Genomic DNA, 13,892 nt, shown 5'->3' with positions numbered 1-13,892 from the left:
TCAGCCTCCATAGCTTTTGCTTCTCTATTTTTGTGACAGGTGTTTGCATGCAGGTTATTCTTGGGAGCTATGGAGTTGATCTTTCATCAACTTCAACAAGTTTTTCTTAATATATTTTCTATGCCATTCAAAAAATAAAGTTGAAAAACCTTTGATGGATAAAGGGGGACCTTTTAAAATATTATCTGTAATAGTTTCATTTAAGCATTTTGTATACACAAATCCATTTTGGAGTTTAGTAGTACACACCTCACCTTTGAAAGTTGAAGAGAGCCAATGAGCATAGTCAAAATTTGAAAAATTACTACCATGCCAAAATGCAACAAGGCCGAGCTTATGGCATTCCTTCCACAACCTATCTGAAGTTGTATTACTTATTATCATGTACTCAATCTCACTCTGAAGACTACTACCCTTGTTTGTACAATGATTTTCTTTCTTACTCAAATAAATGCCATTTTGGATTTTGTATGTATTTGTGTCTCTGAGTTTGTTGTGTCCATCTTCTATTTAAGATTTCCTCTTAAACCCTCCTTTTGTACTTGTAAAACCATTATTACAATATTTTGTCTCATGAAAATAGGAACCTACTTGTGGATAACTCATGACTTCCTTATGAGACTAGTCCATTACCAAGCTTTTCCAAGGATTTTAAATCTGGGTTCACTTCTTCCATTTGTGTAATGTAACCCATCCAGATTTTGTGTTTGTAGATACAACCCCATTTAGGGATTCAATAGTATTAACAATTTGATTTTGATTATGAAGAACGCCTTTGCATTTTCCCTCAAAAAGAATTTCAAAAGCATTCACAACTTTTACCACATACTTGGTTTTTAAAAATTTTTTTGAGGCCCTCGACTCCTCGTCATACAATCTACTTATTTGAGGCTTATTCTACCTTTCACATCACATATTTAGTCACAAATTTATCACTGATCTCTTGAGGCTAAAACACCATATACGAGATTATCACAAAAGAAATTGCCTCTAGATTGTGAGAGTTGATTCCTTTGATTATTTCAAAACATCAAAGGGGTTTTGTGCCTAGTAGGGAGTCATTGGAAGGAACTTTGGTGGCTCATGAGGTTCTTCATTCTACTAAGGCTAAAGGTTCTCTAGCTATGGTTGTAAAATTGGATACGGTGAAGGCGTATGATAGGGTTAACTGATCTTTTTTGAGGTAGATTTTGGTTAAATTTAGATTTCATAGAAAGTGGATTAAATGGATTCTATCTTGCATTTCAGGAGAAATGTTTTCAGTGCTTATTTATGGCTCCCCTTGTGGCTTCTTCTTTTCCTCTCAAGGGATGAAGTAGGGTGCCCCATTACCCCCTTCATCTTCATCCTATTGGAAGAGGGGCTCAATAGGTTGATTTCTCATAAACATAGACTAGGGCAGTGGGAAGGATTTAGACTCCACCAGGCACAAATCTCATTAACCCACACTTTTCTTGTTGATGACTCTTTTGATGTTTGGAAATGGTTTTTTGAGGGAATATTTGATCATTTGCGATACTTTAAATGAATATTGTGAGGTTTGAGGGAAGAAATTAAATCCCTCTAAGTCCAAGATTTGTTTCTTTAATATGAAAAGCCATGTTAGGAGGGAAGTTCAAAGATGTCTTCAATTTAAGGTGACCAATATTCCATGTAAGTACTTAGGTGTTCCCTTTCTTCAAGGTGAAAATAAGACTTCTTATTGGTGTGATATTCTCCAGTCCATAAAAGAAAGGATTGCTTCTTGGAAGGCTCGATGGTTATCTTTTGTAGGTAGAATCTTAATGGTTAAATCAATCCTTTCATTCGTTCCTAATTATGTGATGTTGGTTCTCTTGGCCCCTAAAGGTGTTATTTCATCTGTTAAGAGACTTCTTAAAAAATTTATTTGGAAGGGGAATATGGCTAAGAAGAAGAAATCTACTTTGGTCTCATGGGAAAAGATTTGCCAACCAAAGGTCAAGGGTGTAGTAAGTGTTCATAATATTCATGAGAAGACCATTAGCCTTGGGGCCAAGCTGGCCTGGAATTTTTATGAGACCCTTCAACACTATGGGTTAGGATTAGAATTAAATACTTGGACTCTGATGACCCCAAATGCATATTCACAATGTGTAATCATCCTAAGGGCTTAGCTATGCGAATATTATCGGTAAAGAGTAGAGAGGTATTGTTTTAGATTAAGGTAAAAAAAGGTTTTGAAGGGGCCCTGAAACCCTTTACATCAAAAAGAAAGATATACCATGAAGCCATACTAGGTTTTAAAAGGACCTGAAACTAGCTAAACATCTAAACCATGTTTTACTGGGACCTGAAACCAACAGATGTGTCCAGAAAAAGCAACCAGAAAAATACACTAGAACCTGGAAAGTAAACAGACTGGAAAGCAAAGCAACCAGAAAAACCTCCCAGACTAGTAACCAGCGAGCTAGTGCCACAACCCGCTTACCACCACAAAAAAACTAGTTAGAACAGGGGAACTTAAGATTTTCCTTTTGATTTGAAGTTTCCCTTATGCGACCGAAGGTTCATATCTAAAGGGGGAGCAGAAGGCTTAGATCTCTTACTCTTAACCGCTATCCATCCATCCTCAATCTTTGCAGCCTCAGTAACCCAAGCCTCAGAGGAAATAGAATAGTGGAACCTGAGGGGAAGCAAAGCCGCACCAATCTCCCAATGAGAATCAGACAACAACTGGCTCTTAGGAAGAGCATCCGAAATAGGGGTAGAGACCACCTCCTCTACCACCGGCTCCGAATGAACGCTAGGAGAGACCTTAGCCACATAATCCACAGAAGTATCCAAGGACTGTTTCACTATATAGAGCTTAGAAGAGGCCCTTGACCACCAAGAAGGTGGTCACCTTGATTTAGACTTCCTAGCAACACACCTAGCAACAATGTGACCAGTCAAGTGGCAATTCCTGCAACAAAAGGGGATACCTTCGAAATCTAGCATTTGTGTCCAAGAACCCTTCAGGGAATCCAAGAAAATTGCCTCAGGGAGGCCCTTAGAAACATCCAACTCAACAAGAAAATGCACACATGTCGAGTGGAAAATATCGGACGTGTCAGAATCCACATATAAGAAATCACCAATAGCATTCCCAATAGTTTCAAAAACCAAATCATGCCAAAGATGTATCAGGAGATTCAAAAGCTGGACCCAGATAGGGAACTTGTTAAAGGAGTCTGAAAGTGGATCGAAATCCATATGCCACGTTTGGCCATAAGTGGAAATCTGCCCTGCTAGGAAAAACTGTTATGACACAAAATAATCTTCCTGTCATTCGTACTTTCAAACTTAGCTATAAAGAAGCCTTTCGCACATGAAAAGATGTGGACATTATTGTCTATAAGTGGCACCCAATTCTTGGAGATCCAGTCATGTAGATTAGCAAGAGAGGGCCAATAACCCCGAAAGTGAAAAATGGCAGCAAAAGAAGAAAGCTCTTCTGCCGTATGAAAAATATCTTCAACTGATTTTGGGTCAAGAGAAACCTTAATAGGATTTAAAGCACTTACAGACGTCACATGAGAGGGCTCAGATGAAATAGCATGAGGGAGAGCTCCATGTATATTGGCTTTGAAGGCAGCCACATCTGCAAAAGTCCTTCCTCCTGAACTAAGAAACCCTGAACGAGGAGCAGGAGACCCAAGAACTGTACAAAGGGTAGAAGCCCTATCCTCACCTACAGAAGAAGCCGAGCAAAGTGAAAATAGAACCCTAACCCCATCCGCAGACCGCCCACAAAAATTAGCTCCTCCATCCGAATGACTGGTGGGAGTAGAGACCTCCATGTTACCAAGCGTTGAAGCAGCAGGAGTGCCATGAGCGAGAGATCCATAATTTTGAACGAGAGATCCACAATTTCGAACAGGAGCCATGAGCGGGAGTTTATAGTAGAGAGGTATTGTTGCCATATCTTTTGTGTGTTGTTAACTTAGGTGATATAGAGTTATTTTGGTAAGAGTCATGGAATAATTTTTCTCCCCTTTCTTCATTTGATAAACTAAATACAACCCAGGCTTTTCTAGAACCTTTATGGGGCTCTAAAGTAAAAGACTATGTTTCATTTAAATCTACCAATGGTTTTTCTAATGTGGTTCATAAAGAATTTTTAGGACTGCCTATTCCTCATATAAAGAAGACAAAGCTTCTAAATATCTTGAACCAAAGAACTTTATGTTGCTGTGATGACAATGATAGGCTGATTTGGAGTAGAAGTAGGAGTGGGTGATACATAGTTAAGGATGGATATCGATTTCTAGTTGAAGGAAAAAATGTTGCTCATTAAAGGAAGTTTAACTTTTTTTGGCAGGATGTTGTTCTTCCAAAGGCTAGATCTTTTCTTTGGTTGGTTCTTCAGAACAAAATTCTCACTTCAGATAGACTTCAAAGATTGCGAATTACTGATAGTTTTCTCTATGTCTTATGTGGCAAGGAGTGGGAGAATGCTACTCACCTCCTTCTCTCATGTGATTTTTCTTATGAGTGTTGGATGAGGGTCCTTGATAGATTTGGTTGGTATGGCCTGCTTCCTAACTCATTATCCCAATTGCTGGTGGGTTGGCCTCTACCCCACAAGGGCTCTTCCCTCCATCTATTGTTTGGGGGATTTGGTGGGAAAAAATAGAAGAATATTCAGGGTGGAAATTTCTTCAGTGGATAAGATCAATGGGTAGATTGAAAAATCCATTTCAGAAAATGTCAGTGTGTTTACCTTTAAAGACTAAGAGCTTGTCTTCTACATGCTCCTCCTCTAATGGCTTTATCCTCAATAGAGGGTTGTAGATTTCTATTACTTTTAAGGGTGTGATGATGGGTAGTAAACCTAAGAATGATATTTGGAAACAACTTAAATGGGTAGCCCCTTCTTCTCCCTTTTACAAGTTAAATTTTGATAGTGCATCTAAAGGGATCCTAGATAGATCGGGTGGCAGTTACCTCCTTAGGGATCATCGTGGCCATCTTGTAAAAGCTCTGTCTTCCAAGTTTTGAGACATGATGAAGAATCTAGTAGAGATAAGAGCTCTCAGGGATGGTGTAAAACTTGCATTATCTTTGGGAATTTTGAAACTACATATTGAAGGTGGCTCCCAGATTGTTACCTCAACATTGTCCTCAAAGAAAGTTGTCAACTAGGATATCCAATATGTCTAAGGTGAAGTTTAGAATCTTTTGCTGATGTTTTAGGAGTTCAAAATCAGTCATTGTTTCAAAGAAGCCAATCAATTTGTTGAATTTATAGCCAATTTTGGGGCAGATATGCAGTTTGGCTTAAATTTTTTTGACATGCATAGTCTATGTGTTTTATTTAAGGGTTGTCACCTCTCAACTAATTTTGGCCAATGAGTTTGCAGCTTCATTTTTTTGACATCCTCTTCATACTGGTTTGGCTCATGTGCTATGTAGAGAGATGTGTAAAGTTGTAAAATTTGTATAATAGTTTGCCACTTTTACCTTAAAAAACCAAAAACAAATATCCGCTCTTTTTAATTAATAAATGAATACACATTTTTACTCTATTTTTTAAAACAAATTCAATACCAAGAGTTTATTCTAGTTATATAAGTTATCTTTAACCTAGTCCACGTTAAAAAAATATTTTTTATCTTCCTTCTTTCTAATTTAGAATAGACTATAGTGGCAAATAGCCAACTAACACGTAGAGGAAAAAACAAGTTCAGCCTAGACCTAAATATTCGTTCCAAAGGCTTTAGTCCAAGCTCCTGTGTGAGAACTGTGCTTTACAGCGACTCACGAAGTCTATTGACCACTCTGGATAACGCCCATGTTTCTATTTGTCTCAACAATTTAGCAACTTCATTAAAAACGTTCATTCCTTCATAAAGCAGTCAGAATGTGCATGTGCATTGTGAATGTAGCATTTGCATGCGTTGCAATATTACTAGTACTACTGTTTTCAAATCATGTTGCAGCTATTCCTGCAAATAAAAATGGTTTAAGAATAATTCGTCAGATCAACAGGGAAGGCCCACGGATTGCCGTGCTCACTGTTTACCCACCAGAAGAAAAAGCTTTCTTTGCTGCAGGAGTCCTCAAACCACATTCTAAGTACCCTTTTGTCGATTTATCTGGTATCTCTTTTCGTCTTTTACAAATATCTGATTTGGGCAAATGTGTTGTTCATATTAGTTTGGTTTTATGTGATTTTGGCAATTGGTTTGTTAGGATTCGTTATTGATTTTATTTGATCTATTTACGGAGGAGCTCATATTTATACTGATTTTATTTGAATTGTGCAAGGGTTGTTTATATTCTTATTGATTATTCTGATTGGGAAATCGGAATGTTCATATCTGTACTGACTATTTTGATTAGTGGATGATTCGTTCCTATTTGTATTGATTTCATTTTACTGGGTTGTTGGGTTTTCCTAATCGTCTTGATTTGAGTTTGGTATTTGGGCGATTAATTTCATCTATTTTTCTTAATAAATATGAAATAAGATTGAGCAATGAAGCTTAGGATTCAATAAAGGATCACAGGACGAATTAAACTGTTGAAGAAATGACTGACAATGCTCTAGAACAGTTGAACACATGGAAAAAAAGAGAAACAAGTACAAGAAAACCACTTACCGCTGCTTCTATTCCAAACGTTCCGAATAATTCTGAACTAGTTTTAAAAAAATTCCCCATTAAATTATGAAGTGTGATTTAAACTATTATTTAATTTTTTGAGAATTTTGATTAAAAAAGTGAACAATTAAATTGTTTAATACTTGTTTGGAAATTTGAGTTGTTTATATTTGATTTTCTTTGATCGTGCATTAGATTGTATTCGGTGCAGGTAGGAGATTTCGTATAGGAACAATATACAACAAGAAGATCGTTTATGTGCGATGTGGTGTAGGACTTGTAATGTATCGTTCGAAGATGTATTTGGTTGGAATTTACTTAGTTTAGTTTTAACCCTTTTTAAAAATGGTTGATATCATTACTGTTCTTGATTTGAATTGGGGTACATCTATTTTGATGGGCTTGACAAATGATTGGTAATTCCATTTGTTCAACAGTTAAATGCGGGGGTCACAACCCAGATGTTGGCAGATCTGTTCAATGTAGTGGGTGTTATACATTTTGGCATTGCTGGGAATGCGAATTCCTCCCTTTCAGTAGGAGATGTGACAGTGCCAAAGTATGTGGGTCACACGGGAGTATGGGATTGGCTGGTAAACCCCAACACTGTAGACCGCCTTCTTCAGTTTTAACCTAACTTAAAATTTTCCTAATAAACAAATCACGTTATTTAACTGCACCTAGTATGATATGATGCTATATTTTGTATGTATCCTTGGTTTTGTGTAGATCACAGAGGGCATTTTGTTCTTTATAGACCAAGCCTTGTTTATCTCGTTTGTAAATATATTTCACTTCTATGCTCTTATCAGAAAGCCAATGACGAGGAGGAGGAAAATAATGTGGGACACATAAAGGTGGGAGATTACAATGTTCCACAAGGAAATAAGACCAATCTCTTGGGAATGATCTCGTATGACCCAGAGGAATTTTACAGGGAAACTGGGAAACCCAATATACCAGAAGACCTACTCTGGGCGGAAACAAGTCGGGAATGGTTTGAGCATGCAAGCAAACTGCTCGAGGTAAGCCGCCTATTTCCTTCAACAAATTTTTATGGATCTGACTGCCTAGCTGTTAACTTCTCTCTACTATTACAAGCCAATGTTGATTTTAGTTGACTGGGATGTAAACTTATATGTACAACAAAAAGAAATTGTGTCCTCTATTTAAACTCACACTTTTACAAACCCCTCCGGAACCATCTACTATTTTCATTTACAATGAAAGCTTACGCGAGTTAAATCTTTCCTCCACCAGAAAAATGGCTCACTAATAATCCCTCTACCTGTCCTCCTGCCCCACTCACCAATTCTTAACTTAATATCCTTTTCTATGATGAAGCTTACATTCCCACTAATCCAAAACTTCCCTTAATCCCTAGAAATAAGAACACTTGTCACTTTAGCCAACAGATTATGAGAAACAACAAATAAGAACCCTAGTAGTCTTCTCACAGATAGCTAGCCAAGCAACCAAAAATTTAGGAACGTTATAGGTCGGTGTTCCGTTTATACTTTATATCTAGCAAACAACTGAGCTGTTGAATCAATTGCTGTTATTAAACAAAGGACAGGTAATATGGCGTGATGCAGATGCTAAGCATCATTCGTACAAAGTTATGAACTCAAATTTCAAGGAGTTACAACATTAAATAAAATTTATAGCATTTTGTTAAATATTCGACGAATATCTTGTACAACATGATGAAACCATCATCTGGATCTAAAGAATTAAGACTGTCCTTCCACTAAATTAAATAGTTCTGCAAATCATCATATTTTGCATTTTTCATTACCAATCTTTTGTAAGAACAAAGATTCTTCTCATCTACTAATTTGTTCTCTCTTTATAGCACCGTATCCACTAAAAAATCATCTTTGTTCTTTGCACTACTCATACCACCTATTACACTGGCACATAAATCATGCAAACCAATAAATTCCATACAGTTTTTTTATTGTTTGCATTAGGCCATTTAGCGATGCTTTTCATTTTATCCTTCACGAGGAGGTTTTCATTTTCATTTTATCCTTCATGAGTAGGTTTTCATTTCCTAGCTCTAAATGATGTCATTCACAAGTGTCATAGCACCTCTTTTTCTAATTTTCTACCTTTGCTAGATAACAAACGTTTGTATTATTTCTACCCTCAATATCTCTCATTTAATCTTGAAGAAAGTGATGATCCCGGCCTCTCTTTTGATCAATGATCACATATGGGACTTCCAAAGATCACCAAATATGTTCTAGATTCATCTTCAATATGGGCTGCTTTCATTGTTACAACATCTTTGACCCTCTCTTATGATAGGTCTTCATTGCAGTGTGTAGATTCCTAATGGAGTGACTATGACTCTGGATTTGCCCCTATTGCTCTCAAGCTCAACTCCAGGAATCAGACGTAACTGATGTTCATAGTTTGCCATTGAAATCACATGCATCCTTAAATTTTTTGTCTCACCTCAACCCACCCCTTCCTAACTCTAACTTAGACTTCAAATTAAATCCAAAATAAAGATCAAAATAAAACTCAACAGACTCATCCCACTCATCCTCTTTATCTTCATCCCATTCATCTATCTCTACTCTCCGATAGTCTTGTAAGATTAAATTTAAGCGTCTTCTATCTACTAATAATTATAATTACTCAAATTTCCCCCCTTCCTAGTAGTTAAGCCCCTCAACGAATCCTTAATTATATAGCCTTCCACTTAGAATAGCTCTTGCTCATAGGGTGAGTATATATCTTCATCGTTCATTTTCAATTTAATGCTATATATTTGTTTTTCTTTACTTCTGTATTATTTTTTTTCACATTCTTCTGTCATTCATCATAATCCTTGCAACTGATTTTCTGAATTGGTCCTTTATATGTATTGGCTGCACACTATTTGAAACAGTCTGCTTAGAAATTGCACGCAGGTCTGTTCTCAATGCTAAGCCCGTGCCGCTAACAAATCTCCGCACTGTTCTATTCCTTTCACAAATCCATGCCATCATTCTTTATCATAGATCTTCTAGCGTCCCAGGTAACAACAAAAAATTACTTTCTTTCCCAAAACCAGGGCTGTCCAGAGAGAACAGAATAATACACATTATCTCAACAACACAAAAAAATTGTAGAAAATTTATATTAAAGCTTAAATTTGCACTCCCACTAATCCACAGCTTCCTCTGATTCCTAGAACACCTGTCATTATAGCCAACAGATCAGAGATACACGTAAGAGTCTTAATAATCTTCTTATAGATAGCTGGCGGGGTAACCAAAACTAAAGGAATAGAATAAAAAGTTGCTGTTGTTGGCAGTGGGTCAGCAGAATTCGTGATGAGAAATTAACTGTCGCTTATGTTCTATAAGTCTAGTAGTTGTATTTGACATTAACAGGTTAATCTTTTGGTGCAACGACAATACTAGCGGTTAACAAGTGGTATCAGAGCTTGGTCACATGTTCAAATCCTTATATGCAAGTGACGCTGAGTGGGAGACTGTTGGCAGTGGGCCAGCATCCCTCATGGGATCAGTGACAAGGGGCTAACCGCCTTCTGTGTTCTATAAGTCTAGTGGTTATATTTCACATAAACATATCCGCCTTCTATGTTCTATAAGTCTAGCGGTTATATTTCACATAAACATATTAATCTTTTCATATAACGGCAACACTGTTCTCTTTATTCCTATTTTACAGCTCAGCAGTTGAACCAACTGCTATATTTGCAAACAAAAGCCTGCACCTAAGATGGTGATGAATTAATTAATGAAGATTCTCTGCATCATTCATGCTCTATAGTTTGGGTCAGTGTTAGTAGTTTTATGACAATCAAAATTCTGTTGATCTTTTTCTTCTGTCCTTAAAAGTGGATAATGTGCTTGTGTATGCAGGGATTCAAATTGGTATCCTGCTTGAACAAAACATTTTGTCTTCCGAGGCCAGCTAACATCGTCTTTGGGCACAGGGCATCATCTGCAAATATTTTTGTAGATAATGGTTCTTATAGGGAGTTTCTTGTAAGCCACTTTCACGTTTCTTCTGTTGATGAAGAGAGTGCAGCAGTAGTTATGGTATGCTTATTGCTACTTTATTCATGTTAATAGATTCTCCAAGAAAGGGACTTGATCAATAATGTTTGTTTTAGCAGTTTGCTCAAATAGATAGCCTGTTTCTGCACTGTTATTTTGGCAAGTAATAAAATTTTCTTTTGGATATTTGCAGACCAGCCTGTCAAATAAATTGAGGGTCATTGTTTTCAGAGGTTTGTCTGATTTGGCTGGAGCACAGAAGGGTGCTAATGCAATACATGAATTTGGACCCCTTGCGGCTAAGAATGCTGTGAAAGCTACACTGGAGTTCATTAGGAGGTTTCCTCATTTTACTATCTGAAAGCTCTCTTAACACAAAGGACCAGGACTTCAGGAAAGTAGTATTGCGCAAGATGGTTAAGCTTACGTCACTTGTTATATTATATAGTGCTTTGTAATTCATGGTGCATTTTGCACTGCTCTGTGCCCACCGGGCCTAATTTCCACCTAGTGCTATGTGATTGATTGTACACATCATCAATCACATAGCACTAGATGGAAATTAGGCATTGCATGTAGAACTCAATTAGTCAAATTGATTGCGAAACTTATGGTGAGAATACACTAGGCGGCAACATTATAAGAAATGAGAATTGCAGTGACCAATTATATTACGTGATTCTTCTGCAGTCAGATATGATGAATGCATTTTGGCATTTGGGAGAGAAAAGAAGTCGAAATAAATTCATGGAAGGAGAGGCATACTGCTACTAAATGAAATGTGCTATTATGAGTTTAAATTTGAACTATGATCTCACAGTTTGAATTTTTTTTTTTTGCATATCTACTGAATTAATGCTTATGTTCCAAAGGTAAATAAAATATATAATTTTCACTTTTGTAAGGATTTCGTAAAGTTATGATTCGAATTGGCACATGGGCTCCCTTTGCCTCTGTTTTAGACACACACATGTTTCTGTTGGGTATATTGGAAGACGAACTAACTTCCAACTAGTTTACAATAACAATTGTACTATAATGGTCGCCTAAAAATTAGCTGCAGATATGATATCCTAGAGTCACCGCAATGGAGTGCAAATAACAGCAAATCTTAGTAAGTAAAAGGCACCAGTCGATTTTTCATCTTTCTGATGAACAAGTCTCAGAAATTTCTTTGGCATTTGTGAGGTTGCACATATTCCGTGGCGTGATTGTTTACTCAATATTGGACTAGTAATTTTTTTTTTTGCAGTTAATGGAGAGATCTTAGTGGGCTAGGGAGGGACCGTCTAGGAAAGTTTAGTATGTTCTTGTACTGGTTATTTTGTACAGGGATCTACCTATGGTTCAAAATATTACTTCTGTTATGAATAATTGAATTAATCTTTATATATTTTAATATTAATTTTGATTTAACCTTTATATATTTTTATTAAATTAGTTTTTTTTCAGCCATCGAAGTATAATGATTGACAACATTTCATCTAATGTTTGCAGTAGCAATAGCATTCCTAGACGTATGCAAAATGTTAAGCATGGGATATCACATAATCTGAGACTAGCAACGGACGGACCGCTGAGTAGGAAGTGCAAAGAAGGGCTAGAAGTTCTTTACTACAATAAAAAAAGATAGGGCTGCGTTTTTCTGCAGGAGAAGAAACAGTTATCCAAACGGTGTGTAAAGCTACTTCTCAAACGGCAAATCTCTTTCTAGATGGAGAAAATAAACGGTGTGTAAGGCTGCTTCTTCTCAAACAGCACATCTCTTTCTAGATGAAGAAAATAAACGGTGTGTAAGGCTGCTTCTTCTCAAACAGCAAATCTCTTTCTAAATGGAGAAAATATGGCAGGGGGTCCTATGGGAGGGGTAGAGCTCTGTCAATTTTCTAGGTACACGAGGTTCAATGAGTTTTTTACTTAAAAAAATATTTGATCAATTATACAGTCTTTAAATTTAGAAACTGAGACTTTTAAGATGAAATATAATACATAATTCATGGGAGCATAAACATTTAAATATTCCTAAAAATTCTCAATGGTCATAGTTCTATTTTTAAGGAAGCCCCCTTCCATGGGACCCTAGCCTAAGAAGTCGATAGCAAGGATCTGTTCAAACAAATATAAGGGCTTCTAAAAGGGCGAAAGTAGTTTCCTGTAGGACGAAGAGTTTTGGGTGCCCCAATCAAGGGCTGTTTTGAGATCCCTTTCCTCAAGAACTCGTCTTTTCTCACTTTCTGGTTATTCCTACCACTCTTGGTGGATTAGGGTTGGGGTCTTGTGGGAGGGACTCTTAAAAGTAGAGTTCGAGCCTAAGAGTGCACCTAAGAATTTACAATGAGATGGACATATAATCAACCACCTGAAATTATCAAGCTCATTGGCCTTGGATTTGAGTTTTACCAACCTGTAATGCCCCAGCCGAAGGTCCTTGGAACAAGGATAAATATAAGCCAAGATTTTTTTTTTTTTTTTTTTTTACAACTATGAAAGCACATGGCATACAACATACAAGGATCACAAAGATCGCGACAAAAGACTAACCAAACATCCCGACACTAACGGATCTCCAAACGCCACTACTGACCAAAACGACTAACAACGAAAGATGCTAAAATTGAATCCAAATCAAAACATTCCGAATCCAAAATGCGACACCAAAGGATTGAAGACCACCTAAGAGGGTAGCCTAAACACTTCTTGAAAAGATTGGGTCAAACTAAAAAGTACCCGTTGTTCATCCGAACAAGTTTTTGCAAATATTAGGCGATACTTTAAATCAGCATTGGGTGATACTTTTTAGTATCGTACGACCTTTCTCAAGAAGGGGTGTGACACTTTCAGGGTTTGGGCAACACTTCTCTCAAGGGTGTGCGATACATTATAAGTATCATACAACACTTTTTCAATGGGGGTGCAATACTGGAAAGTATCGCACGACATTTCTCTGAGGGGCGTGCGATACAATCAGGGAACGCATGACAAAACTCTTTTGGGCATGCAACACTTTATTGTATCGCCCCATGCTAACACATGGTCGCCCAGGAAATGCAAGAAAAACTCCTAAGGACAAACTAAAGAGACAAACAGAGTTCATAATCTCCACACCGGGGAGTACTGGATCCACATTTCAAGGCATAAACACTTGAACACAATATTGGAAGACGAAAATAACATCTAACCATCTAAGAAGCAGTGAAGGGAAAGTACAGAAGGAAACATTGCAATAAACAAAAATAACATTGCAATGAACAATACAACCAAACTA

At 37.1% G+C, this 13,892-nt stretch overlaps 1 protein-coding gene across 1 annotated transcript; it reads left to right on the top strand.

Moving 5' to 3' along the window:
• The first annotated feature begins 5,662 nt into the window (after positions 1–5,662).
• Positions 5,663–11,433, top strand: LOC149554021 (bark storage protein A-like). The gene is made up of 6 exons (XM_089789347.1): positions 5,663–6,101; positions 6,817–6,884; positions 7,043–7,198; positions 7,418–7,630; positions 10,490–10,669; positions 10,821–11,433. The coding sequence occupies exons 1-6, from the start codon at positions 5,864–5,866 to the stop codon at positions 10,986–10,988; spliced, it is 1,023 nt and encodes a 340-aa protein (XP_089645473.1). The 5' UTR covers positions 5,663–5,863; the 3' UTR covers positions 10,989–11,433.
• Positions 11,434–13,892: the final 2,459 nt, after the last annotated feature.

Source organism: Cupressus sempervirens, chromosome 6, assembly GCF_028749045.1.
Source record: "Cupressus sempervirens isolate cs-2001-9-10 chromosome 6, ASM2874904v1, whole genome shotgun sequence".
NCBI lineage: Eukaryota > Viridiplantae > Streptophyta > Pinopsida > Cupressales > Cupressaceae > Cupressus > Cupressus sempervirens.
Note: the sequence above shows the minus strand (reverse complement) of the source record. Positions and strands in the feature narration are given on the sequence as shown.